At 51.4% G+C, this 13577-nt stretch overlaps 1 protein-coding gene across 2 annotated transcripts in view; it reads left to right on the top strand.

Annotated features, from left to right (window-relative positions):
- Nucleotides 1–13577, top strand: part of LOC118175955 (bMERB domain-containing protein 1-like) — a 17767-nt gene extending 4190 nt beyond the window's left edge. The window contains exons 2-7 of one of the 2 annotated variants that reach the window (XM_035342636.1): nt 1169–1289; nt 7043–7116; nt 10471–10585; nt 10708–10781; nt 11394–11545; nt 11869–13577. In XM_035342636.1, the coding sequence (XP_035198527.1) occupies nt 1169–1289; nt 7043–7116; nt 10471–10585; nt 10708–10781; nt 11394–11512 (503 nt within the window). In that variant the 3' untranslated portion in view covers nt 11513–11545; nt 11869–13577. Of the gene's footprint in view, nt 1–1168; nt 1290–7042; nt 7117–10470; nt 10586–10707; nt 10782–11393; nt 11549–11868 lie in introns of both variants that reach the window. The other variant, XM_035342635.1, reaches the window with a different exon arrangement.

Genomic DNA, 13577 nt, shown 5'->3' with positions numbered 1-13577 from the left:
CTTGTCTGCAGCAGAGGCAAGAGCTGATGGGAGGCAGCGCATTCAGCCCACATATCCTTTGGTCCGTCCTGAGCAGGCACTGTCTCCTAGAAGCATCCCAAGAGTTCAGGATGGCGAATGACCGAGGATTTGGCATGCTGGTGTTGGCTGAAGGTGGCCTGGATGGCTGCTGGAGAGGGAGGCATTCTCCAAGTAATCCTCATTAGTTTCTAAGCCAGAAAGGGAAGAGAACCATTCCCCAAACCAGTTATGCTAACCTAAACTATTCATATTTCCGCTATTAAACCTTCTCCACCAGCAGCTTTGGAAACATGCCTCACTCTGGGAACGATTCCTCCAGCAGTTTTTAGTGATGTGCAGAGGACTGGTGAGTGCGGGGTGCTTTGCCTTGTGCCTTTGTACTGATCTCTTCCTGCCCTGCATGGGCGAAATCACAGGGCTGCAGAAAGGCAAAGTCTCGCAGCAAAGATGTGCACTGTGGAGATCCAAAGGAAGCACCCCTGCTTTATGGGATTGTTAACATTTTCTCATATCCTGGCCTTGCTGTAGCTGCTGAGCCCCCCCTCCCCGCCCTGTGCTGCATCCTGTACACATCTCCTGTGTGTACATCACAGGAGAGCCAGATTAGCCTGCGTGTGATGGATGCGCTGCTGCACGTCACTGATAACAAGCTTGGTGACATGATGCTGAGAGCCAGACTGGCAGGGAGCTGGGAGCTGGCCTCATCTAGCCCGTAAAACAGGCTGGGGGCTGCTGCGGGCTGTGCAGGCTTGCAGGCACTGTGTGAATCAGTGGGACATCAGTGGAGGTAGAGCTGGTGGTCAGAGCAGGATGATGCCTGCTGGACTCTCATCCCAGCTTGCCACCATGCTCTTCTGAAATATGAGAGCCTGTCTTTCTCACATTTTGCTGTGATGTTTTTGCCTCTTGTCCTGAGTCAATGACACCCCCTTTTCCTGACTCTTTCCCCAAGTGGGTTTCCCGAAGTTCTCTTTCCATGAATGTGTCAGGCTGTTTCCTCTTGCAGCAGCAATTTGGAAAAGAGCTTAAAACTGCACATGCTTACTGATGATGCTGTCTGGTGTTTGCAGGGGGTCTGGGAAACCCCATCTTCCTCAGCACCTTAAATGTCAGCTGCTGGCTGATGTGGCTCTGTTTTCCTTTACAGAGGATGAAATTGTTTCCATGGCTGACTCCACCACCACCATCGATGACATCGAAGGGGAGCTCTTCAAAATTGAGAGGATTAGGGAGATCCTGGTGAGGAGGGAGTCAGAGCTGCGATACATGTGAGTGCTGAGAGCCAACCTATTTCTATGCAAGCAGAGTTGATGGCATGCATTTAACCAAGCTAAAATGTGCCCGTGTTCCACCACAAGCACCCTGTCTTAGCAGGTTCATGTTCAGCTCTTGAGCTGGGACTGGGAAGGGCCCTGAGGTTTGGTGGCTCATTGCTGCTCTCTGGAGATACTACTTTGCCTCAGCACGCAGATCTCTGGCTGTTGAAGAGCCATGTGGCTGCAGTTTTCTGTCCCCACGCTGCAGTGTTACGCATCCTCCCAGCACCGATGTGTCTGAACCAGCTTCGATCCCTCATTCCCAGCACAGCCTTTGCAGCCAGGCGTGGAGGGAAGGGTTTTCTCCAGGGCTCAGGGCTATAGTCAAAACAGTTTTGGAGTAAAATTCTGGATGCCTTTCATATTTAAGGCAATCAATAGTCACTGTGCTGCAGTGACTGAGGGTGATGAAGAACATTTTCTCAGGATATATATCGGGATCTGCTATGGTGTGGGAGGAGAAGGACTGACTAACCCACGCTCCAGGTTATCGGCACAATGGTCTCCACTGAGCTCTTCCCTTTTGGAGTATCAGCACGGAGAATTTGGGTGCACAGAGTGCCAAGATCAAAGTGGCCCTGACAAAAAGAATCACAGAATCATAGAATATCCCGAGTTGGAAGAGACCCACAAGGATCAGCTCCTGGCCCCACACAGGACTGCCAGACACAGGTCTGCCAGAAATTCAGACCACATGTCTGAGAGCACAGTCCAAATGCTTCTTGAACTCTGACAGGCTTGGTGCTGTGACTGCGTCCCTGGGGAGCCTGTTCCAGTGTGCGACCACCCTCTCTCAGTGAAGAACCTCTTCCTGATGTCCAGCCTAAACCTCCCCGGCCTCAGCTTGACACCATTCCCGTGGGTCCTGTCACTGGTGATTAAGGAGAACAGATCGGCACCTGCCCCTCCACTCCTCCTCGTGAGGAAGCTGCAGGCCACGATGAGGTTTCCCCTCAGCCTCCTCTTCTCCAGGCTGAACAGGCCCAGTGACCTCAGCTGCTCCTCATACGTCTTCCCCTCTAGGCCCATCACCATCTTCATTGCCCTCCTCTGGACACTCTCCAGCAGTTTCATGTCCTTTCTGTACTGCGGTGCCCAGAACTGCACACAGTACTCGAGGTGAGGCTGCACCAGCATGGAGTAGAGTGGGACAATCCCTTCCCTCAACCGACTAGCAGTGCCGTGCTTGATGCACCCCAGGATATGGTTGTCCCTCTTGGCTGCCAGGGCACACTGCTGGCTCATATTCAACTTGCTGTCAACCACGACCCCCAGATCCCTCTCTGCAGGGCTGCTCTCCAGTCTCGTCACCCAGTCTGTATGTACAGCCAGGGTTGCCCCGTCCCAGGTGCAGGACCTGGTACTTGCCTTGTTAAACTTCATGCGGTTGGTGACCACCCAGCTCTCCAACCTGTCCAGATCTCTCTGCAAGGCCTTTCCACCATCGACAGAGTCAACAACTCCAAGTTTAGTGTCATCAGCAAATTTGCTCAAAACACCTTCTAGTCCAACATCCAAATTGTTTATAAAAACATTGAAGAGAGCTGGTCCTAAAATGGAGCCCTGGGGGACCCCACTGGTGACAGGCTGCCCATTTACCACAACGCTTTGAGCCCTGCCTGTCAGCCAGTTTTTCACCCATCGGATGATGTTTTTGTCTAGCTGTATGCTGGACATTTTGTCCAGTAGGATCTTATGAGAAACTGTGTCGAGAGCTTTACTGAAAAGGCAGAAATAAAGCCAGTTTGACGCAGAGGGATGGCCACAAGAGAAAAGCTCATGAAGCAAAGCTGCGACAAAGCTGCACAGCCCCTCTGGGGCCACTGGGGTCTGCAGTCCTGACTGGTTTAACGGGCAGAGGCGACTGGGAGGCAGCTGAGAAAAAAAGCAAAGATCCAAGGGGCTGGAAGGTTCACTGCAGCATGAGATAAGCAGGCGGTGCTCCCAGTACAGCTCTGCATATCATGCATGTGGTCTCCAGCTTGCAAGACCTGCATGCCATCAGCAAGAGGCAAAGCAGGGTACTCGGCCAAGATGCCTCTGAGCCAGGAATATGATGAGGGCCATGCTCTGGGTCAGCTCAGGGCTGCAGAAAGCCGAGTCAGACCCATGGAAATGGGGCTCCCAGCTCCCTGCACTGCCCTAGGGCAACCCTCAAAGTCCTGGTGTGGGCAAAGAGGGAACATGCCATGCACATGGAAGTGAGATGTTATTTGTTGGCCTCATTAAAATCTCAATGACCCAAATCAAAATTCACCAAGCAGTTATGATTTGAATTGCAATGATACTAGCATTCATGGTCTGAATTGATTATGCTTTTTAATATCACTAACTTGCTATAGTCAGCCCAGTCCTGAGCTCCCATGCTGTCAGGTCAGCCCCAAACCTGTGATTTTTAAATGGTAATTGCAAAAAAAAAAAAGTATTTATGTATTTACCGGGCTGCAGCACTTAACAGGCTGCTGCACCACAGGGATGACAGGAGCCTGGCAGTGCCCATGTAAACCCACTGCCTGCGGTAGCCGTGAGCCGGGCTGTGGTCTCATGGCTCAGATTTGGAGTGATGACCTCTGTGAGGGATCAGCACATTTTGTCCCCGATCTATTGCTGAAAAGGATCTTTGGAAGTCATAAAAAGTGAAGTACTTAAATGCTTTCCATGGCAACCAGTACCTAAATCTCACAGGTGCTGTCAAAACTCACAGCTCTTGGTTTTCTGTATCCCATTTTTTTGTTTTCTATGTCCTGGGGTGAGTACAACTGCAAAATTCATCACTGGGAAGTTTTTGGAGGCACCACAACTGTATGTCTGAGCAGCTGGGAGTCACTGGCGGGGACAAAGGAACTCCCAGCTCTGGCTTCTGCACCACGGGTTTAGACAGGATGAGGATGTGGGGCTGCAGTGGGGCTTTTTTTCCCAATGGGGGGAAAAAATAGGATCAGTTGGACTGTAGGGCACAGGGAGACAGACATCTCTGTTGATGTGTCACCAAGCAGAGATGTGACTTGTCTAGTCAGTCCATAGGGATCAGCGTTTTCTTCTTGCTGGAGATGTCAACCTACAACGTTCCAACATTTCTGAGATGTCTGTGCTGTGGAAAACAACGGCACTCCGGGTATTTCTCCCTTTATAGGGCAAAAGAAAGGTCTGAATTTCCTACGAGAGGTGCAGCTTCACACCTCACCTGCTCTGTGCAGGAGTGACCTGCTCTGATCCCAGGGCCAGGTGGGCAGCACGGCCGTGGCTGATGCTGCAACGTTATCTCAGGTGGCAGAAATAATCCCAGCTTCAGCAGCAGCCTCCTGGGTGCTTGCGTTTGCAGCCTCTCCCGAGTTTTATTGAAATGTCAATTTTTATTACCGCCCATTCATTAATTTTATTATCAGTTTTCAAATGATTTAATTCAATTCTAGTTTTAATATTTCAGTTATCATTTGACCCTTTATTTTAATTTCAATAAGTCTATCACCGCTGATCAGCCAGTTGCCCATGTGTCCTGTGCAGCCCTCCTGCTCATGCTCTTCGCAGAAGCTCAGGGCTCAGCCACCAAGGCACGAGGAGCAGGCGATACGAGAACAGACAGACCTCCCTCTTCTCCCCGCACAGCTGCCAGCCCTTAGCATTGGTGGACCTGCTCAGTGCAGTCTGCAAACAAGTGAAGACACTGTCAGATGGAGCAAGGGAATAACAGAGCCAAGAGGAAAGACTTCCTCCGCCTGGGATATTCTTCTGCTACAGCAATATCACACGGGGTTCCTCTTCATCAGTCTGTTCGTTTTCCTTTCTCTAATTAATATTTCTGGTGTCCTCGGCACAGCTGACAAAGCTGCAGCTTCAAGTAGCTCCAGCGTGACTCATCCCAGACGGGTGGACGGCGTGACTCAGTGGAAGGGCCGGCAGGATTACTGAAGGTGCAGGCAGGGCTTTTAATAACAAAAGCACATCTGCTCAAGGTGGCACCAGCTCGTGAGTCGACTGTGTATTATCTGTAGACACGGGTCGTGTTTTAGGGTTTCTCATCACTCACAGATGTGGAGCTTGCTAAAAATCTCAGCTGAGCTCTTCCAGGTTGGATGCTTTGCCATGCACCCTGCACAGCATCCAAGGAGTGATTTCTCCTGCCTTCACGTCTTGGATGACCTTGGGAAGCTCATGCTAAGATGCTGGGGTGCTTGGTAGGGTTCAGGAGGACATACAGAGTCTCTGTCAAGGTAAAAAAAAAAAAAAAAAAAAAAAAAAAAAAAGGGTTTCTGATTCCTTGATTTCAAATGAGCCAGTGGCCCAAATCCCCTGAGTAGGGATCTTTGTTTCCTGGGTGCCTCAGTGCCGAGGAGAAGCTGCTTTAGCAGCTGCTGGCTGGGTGGACAGTGCTGGGGCTCAGGATGCAACTTTGGCTTTTCCCAGTCCTCCCAGTGAGGCATAATGTGAGAGGTGTTCAGGGAGGGCTCAGGACAGGAACAGAAGTGTCAGATGGGTCAGTCTCACCATGCTTTGGTTGGAGATGTGGCTGGCCTTGGCCAGCCCCAGGCTAATGCAGTGCTGGAGACTAGAGGGAGGCAGATGGGGCTCGGTGGCCCTCGGACCTTTGCTCTCTCTGCGTACGAGCTGCTGGCAGAAGGCAGGAGGACTTTGAGGAAAGGACCTTGAACAAAGCAAGGAGGGCTCTAATGCTAGAGGCTGCTGGCAGGAGAGTGGTGGGGAACACAGCGACGAACCAGGGGCAGCACTTGGTTAGTGGAGTTGTGACTTCTCTCACCTTCTGGTGTCACCTACCTGGGGGGGATGCTTGAGGGCGGCTTGGTTCCCGGTAGTGAGAGGTCTCAGCCATGAGCACTGTCAGCTGTTGGGGTTTCCCTCACTGTTGGAGAGTGCACAAACCTCTTCAAACTGAGGCATTAAAGTTCCCTGTGACCAGACATCATCATTCCTCGGACTTGTCCAAGTGAGGGCACAAGCCTGTGATACTTTTCTTTTACTCATAAATCAATGAGTAAATTGGGTTAAGCCTTCCCCACTAGCTGCACTTGCACCGGTGCACCTTTGGGGGTGGCTGAGCATCTGTGGTGCTTCCTCTTCCTCCCCGGGCATCACCACACTGCCCCAGCATGGTGTGTGCCACCCTGCCGCTGACACCTGAGCTAAGCTCGGTGCCTCCTCGGGCTTGTCCTTCTTGGTGCCTTGCTGCTGGCGTGAGATGATTTCATTGTCCATGGCTTCAGCAGGCACCTTTTCTCTTGTTGAAATGACCTTGCTCCTCAGCGGGTACCTGCAAAGTTTGCACACTTTTCCCCTGTGTCGTATTTCATTTTTCTGACTTTTTTCTTTCTGCAGAAAGCCAGTATTAAAGTGTCAGACTTTTCTTGGTGGTGGCAGTTTCCCTTTGCTTTTGGATTTTGCTATTTAAGGAATGTAATTTTTTTTTTTTTTTGAGAAGAATCACAGCTGCTATTGCATGTGCCAGGTTTTAATAAGGTATCATTGTCATCAGAGTGACAAAACTTTTGCTTTGCCAACAGCCGGTGACACAACCCTTTTAGCTGCAAAAGCAGCTCTGAGATGAAGTGGCTGCCGATTCCCATGGGAAGGCAGGTAGATCTGCGCTCCCCACTGTGGGCACTGAGGGCACGTGTTGGGTTTTGCTCTGGACGTTTTACGCCTTTCCTCTCCCAGCATTTCCCTCAGTGGTTTCATTTGTGTCTCTGCAGGATGGATGACATTCAGCTTTGCAAAGAAATCAGCCGGCTGAAAAAGGAGCTTCAGAAACTGATAGCCCTTCCAGGTAAGGCTTTGTAGAACTTAAAAGAGCTGCGCCCTGCCTCTGCACTCAGCAGAAAGATTGCCATGAAATCCAAGAAGCTCTTCACCAGGTCCCCTTTGGGATGCTCCCAGAGATGCTGCAGCTGAAGGCAGTGCATGAGCAGCAGGAACGTGGCTCCTGGGGTCTGACCTGAGATCTTTCTCGGGACAGGGAGACCGTGTGCAAGCCTGGGCAGACACCAGAGGAAACAGAAGGGGGAGGAATAAGGGTTCTCTGAGGAGCAGTGTGGGTCTGGTAGAGAGGGAAGACAGGGAAGGGTTGAGTTAGGTTGCAGTGAATGGTGGGACCTGCCGTGTCCACCGAGAACATGGCTTGGGGGAGTTGAGGGGAGAACCAGGGGACACTGTGAGACCATACCTTGGAGGCAGCAGGATGAGAGAGGCCTTCAGAGGCCTCAAGAACATGGAAAGCAATGAATTGGTGCTGTGACCATATCAGAGATGTCTGTCAGCGGCAGGGCAGGGCTCCTGGTTGCAGCCAGGGTAAGGTGGGTGCTGGGTGTCCCTGTCACAGCCAGACCTGCCCTTCTGTGGCCAAATCTCAGCTCTCTAAAGGATCCCCTTCAGCTAAAATACTTTAATGAAAACACACACCAAACAACTCCAGGTTCGAATAAGAAAGAACAGGAAAGGCTTCCCCACACACTGTTGCCATCACTGTTCATAAAGCTGTGCCTCCTCCTAGGACATCCCCATTCAGCCCCAGGAAGGACTCTGGCTGTGTTTTCAGGACCAGGTGGGAGTCAGGTCCCTGCTTATTTGTACTCATGTGAGCCTTAAGATCCAGACCTCGGTTACTTCCACCACAGGTACCTCGCTGAAGATGCTGTGCTCACTGAGACCACAGAGTGGGTAGCAGGGGGCGATGCCTGGGTCCGGCTGTGCACATCTGCTTCCCAGAGCAGCTCAGCTCAGTGGGTCTGCACCCGAGGTTGTCCCCAAGCCAAGGGTGGCAGAGACTTTTTCTGCTGCTGTAGTGTCACTGTGCTGTGTGTGCTTGTGAAACACCAGCACGCAACTGAGGCAGGTTAGAGCCCAGCTGCTGCTTGATATGCAGGTCTTGGTCAGATTAATATAATCTGGCCACATCAGAGGGAGGTTCAGGCTGGGGAGGGGGGAAGATTCTGCCATGAAGACGGGAGCTGCATGAGAAATGTAGACCCACATCTGATAGGGATTTTTAATTCAAACATCTTCTAGTTTGTAAATTAAGGCTTGACTTAAATGGTGGCTTAGGAACAGAATTAAACTTGTTGTTTTCTGAAGATTGAGGAATGTGGGTGGCTTTCCTTCATCTGCTTTGGTCTTTAATTTCAAGTCTTTTCAGTGTTCCCAGGTTCAGCTGAAGCAGGAATGCTGCTTACATGAGGGATGCTCTTTTTGCCTTCTTCATAACTTGGCTCAAATCAGGCTGTGCTGGAAAAATTCCGCAAATTGCTGGCTTTGTGAGGCTGTAGCAGCAGATCATTCATAAAAATGGGTGTTGAGGTTTGATTCAGAGAAGCATTCAAAGACGTCAGTGCTTACTGAGAGCTCAGCCAGACCTGTGGCATGAAATCTCACCAGACCAAAGTGCCTTTAATAATTCAGAGAGATAGCGTGGTCATGATGGACTCTGACATCAGCAGGTTGGAAAAAAAAGGTGCAGTGTTTGTACAGTGGGTTAACTCTGACATGCTCTAACTCAGGAATGGAGACTGCTAACTAACTCCAACTAAGCCGATATGTTTGTGGCCAGCCTGATGTTTCTGATTTTCATGGCATCCTAATGACATTGTAAAGTGCTTCAGTTCCCACCAGACAGGTGGGAGCTGCTGCAGGAGGCTGTGGCCATGGCCCTATGACTTTCCATTAACTCTTCATGGTGAAAGACCAGTGGCTGTGTCTCAGATCAGCATTTTATGCCGGGAAGCAGCTCAAAATCACTCCCGGTACAAGAGCACAACTGGAGGAGAAGCCTTTGTTTTCGGGGGGTGTTCCTAACATGATGATAATGAATTCCTTCTGCTCAGCCCCCCCCAGCAGCACCTCCCATCAACACATAGCAGACTTTAAACTACAGATCAATACACAGTTTACGTAACTGCTGAGACCCTGCTGGCAGGGCTCGCCCCATACTGTGAATTTTGCTGCATTTTTATTTAGCTGAAGGAAAACTGGAGATTGATCCATCGTGTGCTGGATTGATTTTGGAGCTGGCTGCTGAATTCAGAAATGGTGTTAAATAGCTGCAGCACAGACAGTCACAATTTCCTCCCAAGATAGCTCTCCATTTAGATTTAACACTCCTCTATCATCTTAAAGAGTCATAGAGTGGTTTGGGTTGGAAGGAACCTTTAAAGGTCATCTAGCCCAATCCCCAAGGATCTCCATGTATCCTGCTTACCAGTATGTACCAATTTATAAAGAACATGACATCACAGTGATGTGAGAGTTTCCTGGGTCTTCACTGACTCACTGCCCAAAGATACGTGGCACAAATGGGCCCCATACTGCTTAAGGGAGGTCAGTCTGGGGGTGCAGGTGACAACCAGGGCTAGTACATTCAAAATAGCCTGGCAGACACTTGTGCTCATCCTTGTCGTTGGGGGTGGATGGAGCCCATGTAGGCTGACAATGTTTTGAAAGGTCAGATGCACTGGGTAAGATCACGGGGACGGTGCTCAGCAGGGATTAAGGCTATGAAAAGCAGTGGATTGTGTTTGTTTTCATGTCTTTCTCTATATGGGATAGTGGTGCGACGTGTTCCCAGAGCACTTGGGCATTGGTGATAATTCCCCCCTTCTCTTTTTGAGTCACTTGGATCCCTGGTTGGTTTCTCAAGGACTTAGCTGAGTGGCAGCCAGGTGGGGTCTCTGGAGACTAAGACCATGGTTGGGTGTGCTGGCATGGGAAATGTGAGTTAGGCACATCCTGGCAGAAGGATGACATCTGAATCTGACATTTCTGAGCACCTTGGGACCAGGTGCCCACCTTCTTCAGCAGTGACCCCTAGAGAACCATGGTGTCCGACCAGTGAGGCCACTTTGCTTAGTGACCCTTTCTCTGCTTTGTGAAGCTCCCAGTTGCATCTAGCAATGCTCATCCCCGTGGAATTTTGGTGAGAAACTCAAAATTCAAAGTTTGATCACACCAGACCCAGGTGGTTTGAGATGAGGTTCTTGCTTATTTAGCAGCCTGTATCTGGGTCCAGGCTCTTTGGGTTGGATTTTCCCCCTGCTGTCATATCTGCTTCCAAGTGGGGCAGAGCAAGTTTGGCCTTGGCACGGGAGTGTTGACCCCTGCTGTTGTGTGAAATATGCTCCTTGTGCTGCAGAGACTGAGAAGTCCAACGAGGAGAAGCAGAGGGAGGAGGAGCTGGTGCAGCAGATACACAAGCTGGTGGAAACTCGGGATTTTCTGGTGGACGATGTGGAGTTTGAGAGGCTCAGGTAGCTGGGTACAATTTATTCCTTGCAATGAGGACAGTGCAGTCTGTCCTTAGATCGGTGCTATGCCTTGCCAGAAGTCTCGCTGCTCCTTTCCCGGGTGCTAACCAATCTCTTTATCACAGGGAGAGAGAAGAAGACAAGGAAATGGCAGAATTCCTGCAAAGTAAGCTCTCCAAAAGCTACCTCCAGAAAGCAAGTAGGTGGCTGATGAGTTTTATTCCTCCCATTGAACCTCCCTGCCAGTTTCTCCCTTCTCTAAGCACTTTGTTCACAAGATTTCATTGGTCTTCGTGGGGCGAGCTTACCTGGAGGCCGTCTGTTGCTGGAGGAAGGTGTGGGGAAATGGCAACTTTGGGGTGCTGGTGCTTGAGATCATATTGTGGAAACATCACAAATCAGTAGAGATGCTGTGCTTCCATTTACCCTCCTGGCACTTCTCAGCCAACACGTCCTATGAGAACTGGGACAAGTGGGTGTCCTTTCATGGTTCCTGTACTTCATCTGACCTTTTCTAACCATCCCCTTCCGTTTCATCACACAGTTAGGCTGAGGTCACAAGTCATGGTATCCATCCAGCCATCCTCTCTTCATGGCCTCTGGTGGCAGGCCACCCTTCACCGTGCCTCCATCACTGCTGGAGGAACACCTCTGCAGTGTGGTGGGCATCTCCTGCCTGGGGTCCCCGTGCCTCTGCGTGAGGAGGGGCAGCACCACAACCCTTAGAGGAGCTCTCAGAAGAAGCAAAGGGCCTGTGCCTTTGTCAGCAAGCAGACACCAACCCTAAAGGTAACAATGCCTCTCTCCATAGCTCCTGTCAAAGAGAAGAAAATGACTTCCAGGGGGCAGCAAACCTCCGCCCCGTATATGACCAAGACAGGCCTCACGCTGCTCAAGGAGTGCTGTGGCTTCACCTGCTCCATCATGTAGCCAGTCCCCAGCTCCTCTGCACAGGACATGACCGTGGTAGTGTACGCCTCCTGTGCTGGGTGACAGGGGCTCCTTGGGGTACTGGGGCTGCCCATGTGGGGTGGGTGAGCACTGATATGTGGGACACAGAGCTCCTGGCACAGCAGGAACGGGGTGTGAGGGTTCACCAGGCTGCAGCCCTGCTTTATGGGGCAGTCACTGTGGAAAGATGCCAGAGCCCCACTGCATCCTGAGAGGGGCTGGAAGGGAGGCAGCAGTGGTGACGGCTGGGAGGAGGCCGAGGAGATGGAGAGAAGCATGAAGGGAATAATGTGGTTGCAACCCATAGTTTCCTATGTCTTTCCTTTTCTCCCCAGGTCTCCAGCCAGAGTCCACTATCTGCTGTCCTCTGAGAGTTTCAACCTCCCGTCATTATTCATGCTTCCCACTGCAGCACCGCCACTGAAGAGACTTTCCGAGTAGGCTGGTGCAAGCTTGAATGATGGCATGTCTCCTTGGTGCCACGTCAACGGTCGTCTCCTCCATGACATCCCAAACACTGAATCCCACCTGAGCTCAGCTTGGCAGAGGTGTGTGCAGCAGTGAGCCCACGACAAAGAGGTTCTGCACCTGCCAGAGTAATAAAACAAGCACTCGGAGCTAACGTTTGGAGAACATTGTGCTCCACCATCCAAGACAAGCTGTTGCCACAGATCTCATCCTTGGCCTTGTACCAACTCGTGAGTCTCTGTGGGATGGTTCCTAAGGACTCTTTGTGGGGAATGTCTCTGGTCTGGGTTTTGTTGTGTTTGCCTTGATGTTATTGCCAAGTCCCCTATGGCTCTGGGTAGATCTGTGGGAAGTGGGAAGGGCAGTCCCCTGAGCCGGCTGAATGAAGGGCTAATTCTTGTGGTGTTTTCACCTGAGCACAGCTGTAGTGTGTTGAACTACAGGCAGATGATCTGCTTTCCCCACCTTGCTATTACTGGGTTCAGTTTCAGCTCCAAGGACAAAGAGGAAACTAGAGAAAAAGAGGAAAGGAGACAAAATCAGAAGAACAGAGCAACATGCAAAGGAAGATGAATCCAAACGGGAGACTATAAATGTGGCAGGGAAGGTGGAGAGAGCAGGTGAGAGGCACCCTCACTGCCAAGAGGGCACTCAGCCCTGCCCTCCAGCGCCCATCCAGTGCCCCTGGGCTTGGCACCATGAGCTAAGTCCTGTGTGAAGGGCTCACAGCACCCTGAGGTCACGCAGTGTCTCGGTCCTGCTGTCCCTTCTGAGCATCCCCATGTGGAGATGGCACAGCCAGAGCTGCTACACCCACTGCAGGAGGACAGGGGCTCTCCTCAGGGGGTGTGAAGGCCTCTCACATCTCCAGCACTGCCTGCCCTGTAGGGTGTTGTGGTTTCACTGGGTGGCCTGGGGTGGCTTCCCCTTTGGGTGGCTGCCCAGGAGCTTGGGCTGCCCTCTGGCCAAAGTTCTGAGGCCTTCAGCTCAGCCCTGCTGCAGCTTGCTGGTGGGCCTGGAGGTGGTGGGTGCCTCTGCCTGGCCCAGGGGCTGGCGTTTCTGTGCCAGAGAGGTCACAGCCCACCTGTCTCTTCTCATTGCACCTGAAAGCACATTCATCCCTATAAAACCACACAGGTGGGACCCTTCCTGGTGCAATGTCACAAGCAGGTCCAAGTTCCTCCTGCATTTCTCTATCAGCACTGCCAGAAATCCCAGTTCTCTAACCTTTGAAAGGGGGTTTCCACTCACTTGTCCTTCCTGAACAATCTCCTCTCCATGTGGTTCTTACCAGCAGCAATGAAAGTCCATGAGCTCTTAAGCAGTCCCTCTGCACCCTCACAGGCTGGGGTGCAGGGCCCCAGGGCTGTCACGGTACCTGGCCATCTCTAGCAAACTTGACCCCGCTGTGGTTCAGGTCTCCTCTGAGCTGACCTCAGCGGTCTCAGTCTGAAGCCTGCTTACATTTTGTGCTGCTCATTGTTAACGACCTACTGCATCCTACAAACACCCCTTGCCGGTTCCTGGTGTTCCCCTTGCTTTGGGGAGGCTCCACTGCGGGCTGGGGGGAGCGCCC

This window comes from Oxyura jamaicensis, chromosome 18 (assembly GCF_011077185.1).
Source record: "Oxyura jamaicensis isolate SHBP4307 breed ruddy duck chromosome 18, BPBGC_Ojam_1.0, whole genome shotgun sequence".
NCBI lineage: Eukaryota > Metazoa > Chordata > Aves > Anseriformes > Anatidae > Oxyura > Oxyura jamaicensis.
This window is presented reverse-complemented; position numbering and strand designations above follow the sequence as displayed.